This window comes from Salvelinus sp. IW2-2015, linkage group LG15, assembly GCF_002910315.2.
Source record: "Salvelinus sp. IW2-2015 linkage group LG15, ASM291031v2, whole genome shotgun sequence".
Classification (NCBI taxonomy): domain Eukaryota; kingdom Metazoa; phylum Chordata; class Actinopteri; order Salmoniformes; family Salmonidae; genus Salvelinus; species Salvelinus sp. IW2-2015.
Window position 1 is genome coordinate 7,538,349 of NC_036855.1, and position 15,015 is coordinate 7,553,363.

Sequence of the window (15,015 nt, forward strand, 5' to 3'; positions counted from 1 at the left end):
TGGACCTAGACTTGGTGCTCCGGTGCCGCTTGCCGTGTGGTAGCAGAGAGAACAGGAGAGAACAGTCTATAACAAGGGTGGCTGGAGTCTTTGACAATTTTTAGGGCCTTCCTCTGACACCACCTGGTATAGAGGTCCTAGATGGCAGGAAGCTTGGCCCCAGTGATGTACTGGGCCGTTCGCACTACCCTCTGTAGTGCCTTGCGGTCGGAGGCCGAGGAGTTGGCATACCAGGCAGTGATGCAACCAATCAGGATGCTCTCGATGGTGCAGTTGTAGAAACGTTTGAGGATCTGAGGACCCATGCGAAATATTTTCAGTCTCCTGAGGGGGAATAGGTTTTGTCGTTCCCTCTTCATGACTGTCTTGGTGTGCTTGGACCATCTTAGTTTGTTGGTGATGTGGACACCAAGGAACTCTCAACCTACTCCACTGCAGCCCCATCGATGAGAATGTGGGCTTTTCTCTTTCCCTGTAGTCCACAATCATCTCCTTTGTCTTGATCACGTTGAGGGAGAGGTTGTTCTACTGGCACCACGCGTCCAGGTCTCTGACCTCCTCCCTATAGGCTGTCTCGTTGTGTCATCGTCAAACTTAATGATGGTGTTGGAGTCGTGCTTGGCCGTGCAGTCATGAGTGAACAGGGAGTACAGGAGGGGACTGAGCACAACCTTGCGGGGCCCTTGTGTTGAGGATCAGCGTAACGGATGTGTTGTTACCTACCCTTACCACCTGGGGGCGGCCATCAGGAAGTCCAGGATCCAGTTGCAGAGGGAGGTGTTTAGTCCCAGGGTCCTTAGCTTATCGACAAGCTTTGAGGCCAATATGGTGTTGAACGCTGAGCTGTAGTCAATGAATAGCATTCTCACATAGGTGTTCCTCTTGTCCCGGTGGGAAAGGACAGTATGGAGTGCAATAGAGATTGCATCATCTATGGATCTGTTTGGGCGGTACGCAAATTGGAGTGGGTCTAGGGTTTCTGCGATAATGGCTACAGAAGTGAGTGCTAAGGGTCTGTAGTCATTCAGGCAGGTTACCTTAGTGTTCTTGGGCACAGGCACTACGGTGGTCTGCTTAAAACATGTTGGTATTACAGACTCGGACAGGGAGAGGTTGAAAATGTCAGTGAAGACACTTGCCAGTTGGTCAGCGCATGCTCGCAGCACACGTCCTGGTAATCCGTCTGGCCCTTCGGTCTTGTGAATGTTGAACTGTTTAAACCAGCCAGCTGTATGTTGATAGTGTCGTCGTTCAGCCACGACTCCGTGAAGCATAAGATATTACAGTTTTGAATGTCCCGTTGGTAGTTTAATCTTCCGCGTATGTCATCGATTTTATTCTCCAAAGATTGCACGTTTGCTAGCAGAATGGAAGGAAGTGGGGGTTTATTCGATAGCCAAAGAATTCTCAGAAGAAGCCCGCCCTCTGGCCACTTGCAAATCACGGGGATCTGGGCCTGTTCCCGAGAAAGCAGTACTTCATTCGCGTTGGGCTCGTCAGATTTGTTAAAGGGAAAAAAGGATTCTGCCATTCCGTGGTGAGTAATCGCAGTCCTGATGTCCAGAGGTTATTTTCAGTCAAAAGAGATGGTAGTGGCAATATTATGTACAAAATAAGTAAAAAAATACATTACAAACAACGCAAATAAACTTMTTCTCGCACTCTGTTTTTCTCTCAGTCTCGCTCACCTTTCCCTTTCATGCATRTGTCTGTCTTTTCTCGCTCTGCATTTCTCCTCAGATAATCTCTGTGGATCATTCTTTCTATATACCCTCTCCTCCTATCTCTATTTTACACATTCTCTCGCCCCCCCCTTTCTGTTTATCGCTCTCTTTAATTTCTGTGATCTATAACACAGATTTGGGACACACTTAGAAATGACAGCTAAAAAATAAATAAATCCATAATCCATGTCTATTGTTAGAGACACAATGGGATAGTTATTATATCATTTCCTTTCACTAACTGCTTTCAATATCCACACAGTGAAATGTACTTATTGTTGCTATTACGAATCCAACCAAACAGACACTTTGAGGCCTGAACTGGCACCTCTGAGACAAATCTCGGAGTACACAACTGTGTAGGTCTGAGTGAAGGATATGCATTTGCATTTCTGAACGAAAGAACGCCGGAGGTTTAGCACATACATGCTGTGATTCGCTCCAGCAACCCCACTGGTAATACACACAGGAGTGGAACCAACAGCTGTTCTGTCCAGCTCTCACTGTTTAATCTGCCACTAAACCCAATCAGCACTGTGGCACTAGTCAACTGACACACTAATTAACTGTAAAGTCACACTACAAGCAAAAATAGGAACTGAAATAGGACCCAAGCATAATATAAGTACTGTAACTTCAACTCTAAAAACAAATACAGTACGTCACAAATCCTGACTTCCTAAACTCCAATTAATACTGCATTAACGGCAACATTTAGATGTACACACACACACACACACGTCTCAGATTCGCTCTGGTGTGTGAGGAGTTTTAGTGGGAACATCTGTCTCTGTCTAGTAACCTGAGTGACTCGTTTCTCCCAGCTGGTATCTGAGTCTTACCTGGATCCAGGGCCATCTGTCGTTCTCGGCAGCCGTCCATGCGTTGACCAGGCCCTTCTTGTTGAGCCGGGCAAAGTAGGGGTACCACTTCTGCAGGCCGAACAGAGCACGATGTGTGGATGAGGCTGTTATCTGCTGGTTGGAGATGATGCCCCCCTCCATGCCAAGTGGTCCAGAGCATTCTGAGAATACAGAACAAAAACAGACATGTATAGGGTTAGATAAAGGATGAAATACGTTTGCAATCATACGTTTCACAGGTATCTGGCTAGTGAGTTTAAGATAGAGGTTGTTCAAAACATGAATATTTTAATAAGGCATATGTATAGGTGTGCACCAGAGGAGCAGCATACTTTCTTCATAGGAATAATCTGATGGTCCACCGTCCCATTCTCTACAGCACTGCTGCTTTTCAATGTTCCTTCCTCAGTCCATGATTTTCTGTCCATGTCCATCTGTCTCAGAACAAGATGTACTCCATGGTTGGGCTCCCCTCCGTTACATCAGGCAGAGTCTCGGTCCTAAACACTGAGTTTTTGCCTTTGATAACCAAAATCGTATCTTTGTTGGTGCTCTCTCCCATGGAAATCCTGTCCTTGATGTCGAAAAGAGTCAGGTCACCTTGACACGTGTTCAAACTAATGTCATTGATCTGGTTCATCTCCTAAATGTTTCCCTCAGTTAGAGGGCCCTTCTGGTCATCCTGCAACCCATCCTCTTCCACAGGAGCCATGGGTCTCTTCTCTAAGTCCTCCACCAAAAAGAGAGCCCTCAGACTGGCTCCAAAGGAACTCCAACTATTCTGCCTGGACAACATCATCACCACAGTCAACAGACCCAAGCAGGGTTTATATACCATCAATGCTCCAGAGCTAAAGTGGAGAGGCATGACACCAATATGGCTCAAATGAAATCACCCAAAGTGTAAGAATCCTTTTTACTGAGGATCTGCTAAGCAGCATGTCCAGGTACTTTAGCAGCATTTTAACAGCCGCATCTGTGGATTGTATACCCTGACAACGCTTTTCAAAGACAAAATGCTTCTTGTGCTGAACTTGGGAGTGCTTCTTTTTGTTGTGTCCATTATAATGCACACCGTGTCAAAGATGTAATTTCTTAAGCAAAATCAAACAATTGGGCCTCATCCCAGAAATTCTTAAAAATATTAATTAAAAACATGGGAGAGTTGAAAACAAATTGAAAACGAGCTACATACTGTAGATTCCTCACATGCCCATCGTAGTGAGTGAATGTGAACSAAGGAATGGCACATTTTGGCTACTCTTACATCAGTACTTGGAAGCATAAACAGCATTGTTTCGATTTGAACAAGAACACACAACAGCCCTCRACTGTCAGGTGTTTAGCACCTTCCCTCCTTTTTATAATTGCTAGTCTGTGTGCAAAAACATCTGTTTTGCTCTCAAAGAACACAACAGTTTGTAAGTTTCCACCTACCTCACGCTGTAGTCAATTAGAGTGACATGATGCATGGGAATGGAACGATTTGACCATGTAGCAATAATAACTGTACGTTTTGGGATTGATTTATCGTYCGGAGAAATGCAGTTATGCTACGTAAATTRGTCTTCTTCAAATGCAACTCCACAACAAATAATGGGCGCTTTGTATATGTAATGCAACTAGAACATTTCAGATTTTCTGACTAATCATATCAAACTAAAACAAAATGTCATTCTCTTTTCAAAATAGACCAACTCAATGTGCTACATCTCAACCATCCACCCCTGTGTTTCAGGTGAAGGGGAACCCTGCGGGGGACTGGAAGGGTTAAAAGGGGTAACAGCCCAGCTTCGTCTGTACCCCTGGTTTTAGTGCTTCTCTAACTACTTTGGGCTTAATGCTATTTTTAGTGTTTTGCTCAGGCGTGCATTAACAGGCTGCTATGACACTGCTTTGCAAAGCATCTTTAAGGCCTTTGCCCACAGCGTTCTCGAGCGTCCCCAACTCACAGCTATGCATGACTGCTAAATATTAGGCGAGAGTAGAGGCACTCTTCTTAGGCGAATAAACCAGCATGTCATCGAGCTAGGCTTAAGCATGAAGGTGTCATGTGTTTTCAGACCTGCTGCGTCTGTGATGAGTGATTTTCTTCAGCCACCAACTTCACATAATTGCACATAATTACAGATAAGTATTTTTCTAACTGAGGATGAATTTTAAGACCTGGGTAGGTAAAAAGCTTCTTACGACTGCTCACCCTTAGGATGTTTCCACACTTGTTCCCTTTCAGCCAATTTTTGTGAACTCAGTGCCGTCCAAAGTAACTTAGACCCCTCAAAAGATCTGGAGAGATGGTCTGAGTTCTGTTCGCGTGAAGTCTCAAATCAAAATCAAATCAATCAAAGTGTATATGTCACATGCTTCGTGAACAACAGGTGTAGACTAACAGTGAAATGCTTAATTAGAGATCCTTTTCCAAGAGTTAAGTTAATGTTAATGCAGAGTTAAGATGAAGATACATTTTCTAAAATAAAAATAGTGACAAAATGAAAAAAAAAACACAGTGAATAACAAAAACAAGTATTGTTATTGTAACAGGGACTACTGTACCAGTACCGAGTCGATGTGCAGGGGTWMGAGGTAATTGAGGTAGCTACATACATAGTAGGGGTAAGGTGACGAGGCAACAGGATAGATAATAGACTGAGCTGTAGCAGCAGCGTATGTGGAGTAGTAGCAGCAGCGTATGTGGAGTAGTAGCAGCAGTGTATGTGGAGTCGTACCCAGCAAGTGGTATGTGGAGTAGTAGCAGCAGCGTATGTGGAGTAGTAGCAGCAGCGTATGTGGTGAGTGTGAAAGTGTGTGTGTGTGGGGGGGTGGTCAGTATGCATGTGAGCGCATTTTATACTGTATGTGTGTGGRTATATGTAGTGTGTGTGTGTTTGTGTGTGCGTATGTGTGTGTTGGGGTGTCAGTGTAAGTATGTGTGAGTGTTTGGGTAGAGTCCAGTGTGTGTGCTTAGAGTCAGTGCATGAGAGTTAGTTCAAATAAGGGTCAATGCAGGTAGTCCGGGCAGTCATTAAATTAGCTATTTAGAAGACTTGTTTAGCAGTCTTACATGCTGACCAGACCAGACACATCACGTGCGTGAGAGTTGCAAAATAAAWGTACACATACATATTATTCAATCATTGCACCCACACTGCTTGCGAGCGTCTGCATGGCCAGGCTTTAAAATAGAACATCATTCTATTTGTGACGCTCAACGCGCTGCAAGTCCTGCCTCTCAAATCTCCTCATTGGTTTTTAGGAGCATGTACCCATCTGGATGATTGAAAGATGAGCGTAAAGTTGGTTGCCAACCGCCATATAAAGTCCAAAGAAGAAAAATAAGCCTGAAGGAAGGAGGAAAGATGATGAGAAACTAATTCGGCTTACCGTTTTATCTGTGGATTAATTGTCGGAGTAGAGGACCTTGTGCATTTCAGGAAAAATAAGCAACCCAGTTTATATCCCAGGATAAATTAGCTCACAACAGCAAGCTAGTTAGATACATTTCCATACATGTTTCATGTTTATTCGACCTGTCCCTGTGCAGTATTAGAGAGAACAGTCTATGGCTTGGGTAGCTGGAGTCTGACAATTTTTTGGGCCTTCCTCTGACACCGCCTGGCATAGAGGTCCTGGATGGCAGGGAAATCGGCTCCAGTGATGTACTGGGCTGGGCTGTACTGGGCTGTACTCACCACCCTTTGTAGCGCCTAGCGTGCCTTGCTGTTGCCATACCAAGCRGTGATGCAGCCATTCAAGATGCTCTCAATCGTGCAGCTGTATAACTTTTACAGCTTGGAGTGCAATAGAGATTCCATCATCTCTGGATCTGTTGGGGTGGTATACAAATTGGAGTGGGTCCAGGGTGTCTGGGATGATGGTGTTGATGTGAGCCATGACCAGCCTTCAAAACATGTCATGGCTATAAATGAGTGCTCCGGGGAGATAGTCAATTAGGCAGGTTACCTTGGCATTATGAGCATTGGGACTACGGTGGTCCACTTGAAACAAGTTGGTATTACAGACAGGGTCAGGGATAGGTTGAACATGTCAAGGATGTCAGATGGTGCTCTTATGCATGGAAGCGAGCATAGAAGGCATTTCACTCTTATGTTAAGCTCACGCCACTCGACAGCTGGTGGCTGGGTTTCCCTTTTTCAAATCGGTGATAGTTTGCAAGCCCTGCCAGATCCRTCGTGTGTCAGCCAGCGTAGTGGGATTTGATCTTACTCTTATATTGACACTTTGCCAGTTTGATGGCTCTTCGGAGGTTGTAGTCGGATTTCTTATAAGTGTCCGGATTAGTGTCCCGCTCCTTGAAAGCGGGACACAGTGCGGCTGATGCCTGTAATCCATGGCTTCTGGTTGGGGTATGTACGTACCATCACTGTGGGGACGGCGTTGTCGATACACTTATTAACGAAGCCGGTGACTGATGTGGTATACTCCTCAATGTTATAGGATGAATCCCTGAACATATTCCAATCTGTGCTAGCAAAACAGTCCTGTAGCTTAGAATCCGCATCATCGGACCACTTCCGTATTGAGCGCATCACTGGCATTTCCTGTTTGAGTTTTTGCTTGTAAGTAGGAGGAAAGAGTTAATATCTGATTTTCCCAAGGAAGAGTAAGGGAGGGCCTTGTATGTGTTTCTGTGTGTGGAATAAAGGTAATCTAGAGTGTTGTCACCTCTAGTTGAACAGGTGACATTCTGGTAAAATTTAGTTAAACTGATTTCAGTTCCCTTGCATTAAAATCACTGGTCACGAGAAACGCTGCCTCTGAATGTGCATTTTCTTGTTTGCTTATGACCCCATACAGCTCGTTGAGTGAGATCTTAGTGCCAGCATCAGTTTGTGGTTGTAATATAGATTCAAACTCTCTTGGTAAATAGTATGGTATGCCTCTTATCATGAGGTATTCGAATGCTGTTGTTATACATACATACAGCTGTTGTTAACAAAGCGACACACCGCTCCTCCCTTAGTTTTACCAGTCTGCCGTCAGATCATGATGATGCGTAGAAAAACCAGCAAGATGTATATCCATGTACTCGTTCAGCCACGACTCTGAGAAACATAGAATATTGCAGTTTTTCAGGTCATGTTGATAGGATAGTCTCAAACAGAGCTCATCCAGTTTGTTCTCCAGTGATTGCTAGTTCACCAATAAACAGGCGGTCATTGGAGGTGGATTTGCTCTCTGACGTAGTCTCAAAAGGATGCCGCCTCGCCTGCCTCCCGCTGCTTCCTCTTTCAAGTACAGGGGATTAGGGTCTGGACTGGGATAAGGAGAAAGTCCAGAGCTGCCAACTCGTTGAAGTAGAAATTTTGTCCAAATCGAGGTTAGTGATCGCTGTTCTGTCCATAGGAAATGATGGTGGAGACATTACAGTGCAGTACCTCATAATGAAAAAGAGTAAAACAGGTTTTTAGAAATTTTTGCAAATGTATTAAAAGTAAAAACAGAAATAACTTATTTACATAAGTATTCAAACACTTTGCCATGAGACTCGAAATTGAGCTCAGGTACATCCTGTTTCATTTGAACATCCTTGAGATGTTTCTACAACTCGATTGGAGTCCAGCTGTGGTAAATTCAATTGATGAAACATGATTTGGAAAAGCACACATCTGTCTCTTTAAGGTCCCACAGTTGACAGTGCATGTCAGAGCAAAAACCAAGCCATGAGGTCGAAGGAATTGTCCGTAGAGCTTAGAGACAGGATTGTGTCGAGGCACAGATCTGGGAAAGGGTACACTATCATTTCTGCAGCATTGAAGGTCCCCAAGAACACAGTGGCCTCCATCATTCTTAAATGGAAGAAGTTTATGCCACCAAGACTTCCTAAAGCTGGCTGCACTGCCAAACTGAGCAATTGGGGGAGAAGGCTACTTGGTCAGGGAGGTGACCAAGAACCCAATGGTCACTCTGGCAGAGCTCCAGAGTTTCTCTGTGGAGATGGGAGAACCTTCCAGAAGGACAAACACTCCACCAATTAGGCCTTTATGGTAGAGTGCCAGACGGAAGACACTCCTTAGTAAAAGCCACATGACAGCCACCTTGAAGTTTGCCAAGAGTAATCCAAAGCACTCTCAGACTATGAGAAACAAGAATAGCTGGTCTGATGAAACCAAGATGGAACTCTTTGGCCTGAATGCCAAGCGTCACATCTGGAGGAAACCTGGCACCATCCCTATGGTGAAGCATGGTGGTGGCAGTGTTAATTGTACTATACTGATTCTGTTTTACAAGTTTTTCATTGAGAGTACTTTAACTTTTTGTGTTTTTTGTTGGTTTGGCAATTCCACTGTCAGCCAGAGAAATATGCTGAGAAGGATTATCACCACAGCAATGAAGGTACTTGAAGTCAAACAGAAAGGCCTGGATGAGATCTTTAAGTTCAGGGCCCTCCACAAGGCTCACAAAATAATTTTAGACTCAAGCCACCTCCTGTACCTGGACTTTGAACTACTCCCCTCTGGGCGCAGGTATAGGGCACCCCTCAGCAGGAAAAACAGAACTAGACAATCATTTGTGCCAGGTGTGATATCCCTCCTAAATAGCTCAGGCTAATGTTCCTATCGACCCAGTAAGGCCAACAGGCTAGTCTCTTTTTATTGGTATGTAACTGTTATGAAAGTCATAATGTCAATTTGTTTTGTTATTTAAACACCACTTTAAACGTGTACATGACACTGCAACAACATTTCTCCATGGTGACAATAAAGTCAGTAAAGTAAAGTAAGCATCATGCTGTGGGGATGTTTTCAGTGGCAGGGACCAGGAGACTAGTCAGGATCGAGGGAACGATGAACGGAGCAAAGCACAGAGAGATCCTTGATGATAACCTTCTCAAGAGTGCACAGGACCTCACACTGGGGTGAAGGTTCACCTTCCAACAGGTCAATGACCCTAAGCACACAGCCAAGACAACGCAGGAGTGGCTTCTGGACATGTCTCTGAATGTCCTTGAGTGGCCCAGCCAGTGCCCTGACTTGAACCTGATTGAACATCTCTGGAGAGACCTGAAAATAGCTGTGCAGCAACGCTCCCCATCCAACCTGACAGCGCTTGAGAGGATCTGCAGAGAAGAATGGGAGAAACTCCCCAAATTCAGGTGTGCCAAGCTTGTAGCGTCATACCCAAGAAGACTCAAGGCTGTAATCACTGCCAAAAGGTGCTTCAACAAAGTGCTGACTGAAGCGTCTGAATACTTCAGTAAATAATATATTTCTGTTATTTTTAATACATTTGCAAAAATTTCTTAACCAGTTTTTGCTTTGTCATTATGGGTTATTGTGTGAAGATTGATACATTTTAAAATAAGGCTGTATTGTAACAAAATGTGGAAAAAGTCAAGGGGTCTGAATACTTTCCGAATGCACTGTATGCACAAAAAAGTTAAGATCAACATTAAAAAAAAAACACAAAACATGGCAGAATTGCTATCCACTGCAACGCCATCTTCACATGTTGAAACGTGGTCCGGTTCCCTTTTTTAGTGCAATGTGATCACAAAGATCTCCAGGTTCGGTTGTCATTATTTCAGCAGCACACACTAGGATACTGCAACACTGTTTCCTGTCATAACCCCTCACATTGGTATAACAAAAGAGAGATGATGTGCAGGTTCGCAGAAGAAATTATGTTTAGATAACTTGTTTGCAACGTGATCTATAGCAGGTTGGGATTTTCTGTCATGAACTTGTTCTGGATGCAGCACTGCAGAGTGAGTAGTCACTAGTTGGCAAAGCCACAAAGTCCTTAAAGATTTTTGTTTTCAGGAATTTTTATAATATAGTCAATTTTGTCTTTGCAGCTGGCCCAATAAATATCATCATACTGATTTATAGGGCAACAAAAGCACTTCATAGTAATTCTCAGTTATTCATCTGCTATTTATCCTGTTACCAAACCTACCCCTCAATGGCTAACACAGATGCATACATGAACATATACGTCACCTAGCTCTTATTAGAAACCTCACTTAAACATTAGCATTTTTAAAAGGAAGTCACAGTAGAAGCCAGGGTTAAACTTCTTGTTGTCTGTGTGGGTCTTTGGAGGGTAACAACAAAGAGAATAATGAAACATTGTGGAGTGGTTAAGTTTACAGTCTATTGTTTTAATACATCATTTGTTTTAATTAGAATCTCTTCCAGCTTTTGCCAGACAACAGATAAGTAACAGATGACGATTAGGTAACCCTCTTTCTTATATGTTATATTGTAACAATGATGTTGACTGATTTAGTTTTTCCCCTTCATCGTAGAATAAGTTGCTACAATTATTATTCCAAAGCGATCTTATTTCTTCAGATTTTCCACAGTAGCTAACATTCTCAGAAAGTCATTCTCAGTTAGGAGATATTTTAAGACTAAGCTTATATCAGTGCAATGTGTGCAGGTCAACAGCAAATACTGCACAACTTAGTCACTAACTTGTCTTGGTGACTAATGTATAAGAAATGCTAACATCCAATGCCGGGATTTGCCAAAGGTGGTATAACTAGAAATGTAACTGAACATACAGGACATGGGTATATTTAAACATTATAGGCTCGAAATTTAAGTGAGTGTTGATATACCTGCATTCAAAGCATGCTGATAGCATATGACACAACTATATTCCTTTGTTTAACTAGGTAACCGGTATGTGAGATGAACTGGGTGTCAACTGAATGTGTCACAGTGAGTACAGTATGCTTAACTGATGTCTACTCACTTTGGTCAGCATGTTGACAAAACTGTCCACTTTTTAGAAGACTCCTCAAACAGGGAGCACAATGAATCTACATGTTTTAGCCTTGGGCACTGACCAATAGGATGTGTCACGAAACACTATCCTGCAGGGTTAGCCTGCAGCACTAGTCATCAAAGTCTGTGATATGATGTTTTGGCCGAAAGGTGAAAGTCACAAGATGAAAAACACAAATACAAACCCTGTGAACCTGTGTAGCCTGGAGCGTAAAGAGACCCTTCTTATCAAGTAATAAATACTGTTGTGGGAGACGCAATGGCAATTTTGAAAACACCACCAACAGCAGATCCAGTTGCTGTAACAACGTAGCTAGGGAAGCAGGGAGCCGGTGATGTCTGAGGATTGTCCTCAGAAAGAGTCTATCTCTCTGTGTGTGTGTGCTGTTGTGTGTGTGTGTGTGTGTGTGTGTGTGTGTGTGTGTGTGTGTGTGTGTGTGTGTGTGTGTGTGTGTGTGTGTGTGTGTGTGTGTGTGTGTGTGTGTGGTGTGTGTGTGTTGTGTGTGTGTTGTTGTGTGTTGTGTTGTGTGTGTGTGTGTGTGTGGTGTAATGAGTGTGGACAGCCTTGGGGACACCATCCCTGTATGTATTCCAGTCTGATAACTCACTCCATTCTCTTTCTCTGGTTGATTCATCATCAAACAGTTCACAGACTGTATGTTCTGGGTGTTTCTCAATATGCATACTATCGTGCTCCACACTTTCATGCTCCAAGTGCATTCTCTTGAGTACGTTCTTGTGAGGACGAGAGTGTGGAGAACGCATAAAACATTTCATTTGATGGCCTCCCGAACGCAGCGGTCTAAGGCACTGTATCGCAGTGCTTGAGGCGTCACTACAGACCCGGATTTGATAGCAGGCTATGTCACAGCCAGCCGTGACCAGGAGACCAATGAGGCAGCGCACAATTGTCCAGCGCCGCCTGGGTTAGGGGAGGGTTTGGCCGGACGCGCTCTAGTGACTCCTTGTGACTCCTTGTGCATGATTCAAAACATGTATAAACAGAGTACGCATTTGAGAAGTGCCCTCCCTGCTCCGTTTTGCATACATTGATTTGAATTCATACTCCGACCCTCGTGGCTCCAATTTGCGTGCTCGGAGCACGGTAGTATCCATTTTGAGAAACACCCTATGTGTCATATGGTCATAAGTCCACCTGCTGTATATTAGGGGTAGGATTGGTAAGAACTTATCCTGGCATACCAGAAGGTCAATCCATTGAAAGAGCAAATGAGTACATTGGCAATGAGAGATGTCAGTGTCTCCAAAAGGCTTTTGTGTTTGCTCAAATCTGGTATCTCTACTCCATCTGTGCTCTTGTCAGCTTTGCCTGGTCGTCTGCCTCTACAAAGAAAACTATTGATGGAAAAAGGTTATTTTCTAAATAACCTATCTTTTTGGGGAGAGAAGAAATAGCTTCTTTGCTCAAATTTGAACTAAAAGAATGAAATGGTTTGAGGGAACCTGTCTTATCAAACATTAGTATTAAAGTGATGGCTAAGCATTGCTAATGCTCCATTGTGTTGACATACAATCCCAATTTCATTTGCAGGTTGGCAATCTCTGGCCAATCCCCTGGATTCAAAGCCATGAATACTAATGTTTACCAAAGGCTGCCTTTCTGTGGTACACTGCAGAAACCCTCTCAATCTTGTTATGCCAGAGCAGGGAATCTGTTTTTTCTTCATCCTTTCATCCCTCAATCAAAAGACGGTTTGGGTGGATAAAAAAAAAGCACATCACAGGATAAACTTATGACACCTATATTCATGACAAGTTTTAACAAGGATTCTTTTTCTGAGCGCCGTCCGTAACTCAGAGTTCAATAATGTCGAAACAATATGCCTTGTTTTTTTCTCTTTTCCTGTCGCTCTCTATATTCTGTTATTTAATCTTCACTACAAAGAACTTGACTTCTAAGGCTTATTTATTTTAGCATGTTTTTTCCCCCTTGACATTACCTACCCTTTATGTTATGACTCGATTTGGCACCTGGATTTGTATAATAGTCCTAATGTATAGCTGATATGATTAACCACCATTTTTTGTAATTATAATGCATTTTAATGCCAGATATCCGAGTTAGTGTGTGAACACAGATCCTACAGTTTAGCATATATTAAAATATAAAAGCTCTATTCCAGTTCCCCCCCAACTGTACTGCCAGGGAAGCCATTCTATAACACCGAAGAAACACTGTAGCAACTAAGCCTTAGCCAATGCTCCAACACTTTATCAATACTGTTCCATTAGACAATCTGTAACAACTCTGTGTAGAAACACTGTAACAATGTTGTAGCAATTCTCTACCAAACCTAGCAGCAGCACTAGCAGCAACGCCATAACACCGCTACGGCAACTCTGTGGCAACGTTCACCTTGTGGAGATAACAGGGCTCCTTTAATGATCTGTCTGCCAGCCGTGCGTCCGTCAGAGCAGAGCAGCTGTGGCTGGAGGCCCTAGGCCTCAGCTTGCTGCTCCCTGTGCATACTTCAGCCCTTCCGACACACACACATCACTAACGCCACCATCGCTACCATGTGACAGCTGAATAAATCTCCCACAAGGCTTACATACAGCCCCAACAAATTAGAGCCACACTGAAATTAAGGCCACCGCAGCAATACTAATGAGAAGGAAAACTGGAGGACTGGGGAGAGAATGAAAACCCATTCTGAGGTGTGAATATGCGTGCACTAACATTCAAAAAGTTAAGTTTGACAACATTTCCTGTGAATGCCCACCGGCTTGATGCAGGCTCTCACACACACAAACAAACACCTGTGCATGCACAGACACTTTGCCAGTGGGCATTCACCAGCGTGCGTCCCAACTGAACTCCTAGAAATTCCCAGAAATGGCTTAATGAATGAACAAGGTCTTTTTGAGCCAATAGGCTCCAGGGTTTGGAAAAACAAGCCACTTCTGAAGATGATGAGAGAGACAGTGAGCAGTCCTCTCACTCTGTGCAGCAATGGAAATAAGAAAATAAACATCTCTGTACTCCCTCTCTCTCCCTACTGCTCTCAGAATAGCTCAGCGTTTAATAGGTATTTCTCTACCTCTGATCTCCACCTCTGGGTTTCACTTGGTCTGGTTGGAGGCAGAAAAGTTATATTTGTACATTTTTTGGTTCAAGGCATTCAATTGGTTACACTCTAGTTGCCCTATGTCATTGCCATGAGTGAATGTGTGGTGTCAATCTCAGACAATTATAGTTGTTAATTTCCAATAATTGCTTTTCAACTGATGAAAATTTCCTGATTGATTTACAATGACAAGCCCTTGAGTTTTGCCCCTTGGGCAACTCGTTTATTGGTTTGGTTTATTCACATGGATGATATGTATTTCAAAGACTTTATTATGGATTTCCTTTCCACATGCTTCACAGAGCAGGTTGACGTTTATTGGGATGAGTTTTGTCCTGGAGGCAGAACTGAGCGATTTCCGCTAGATGGGCCAGCTGCAAAGTCAAAATTGGCTATATTGTAAAGACTCATGAAAACAAAATTTCACTTAGGCAAGTGAAATTGCCAAAAGGCAAGGGCCGGCTCTGATGGCATGTGGATGTGGGTGTGCAGATCTGTGGACCACTGCGGACCACTCATGATGAGTTCAGATTTGTGGCCCCCAACCCMACTAAAGTTGCCCATCTCTGCTCTACAATACGTGTTG

The 15,015-nt window shown here is 43.5% G+C and overlaps 1 protein-coding gene across 1 annotated transcript in view; it reads right to left on the reverse strand.

Annotated features, from left to right (window-relative positions):
• LOC111975000 (EGF-like repeat and discoidin I-like domain-containing protein 3) overlaps positions 1-15,015 on the reverse strand; it is a 123,121-nt gene that overhangs the window by 76,338 nt on the left and 31,768 nt on the right. The window contains exon 3 of the mRNA XM_070446827.1: positions 2,567-2,748. Within this exon, the coding sequence (XP_070302928.1) occupies positions 2,567-2,748 (182 nt within the window). The remainder of the gene's footprint in view (positions 1-2,566; positions 2,749-15,015) is intronic.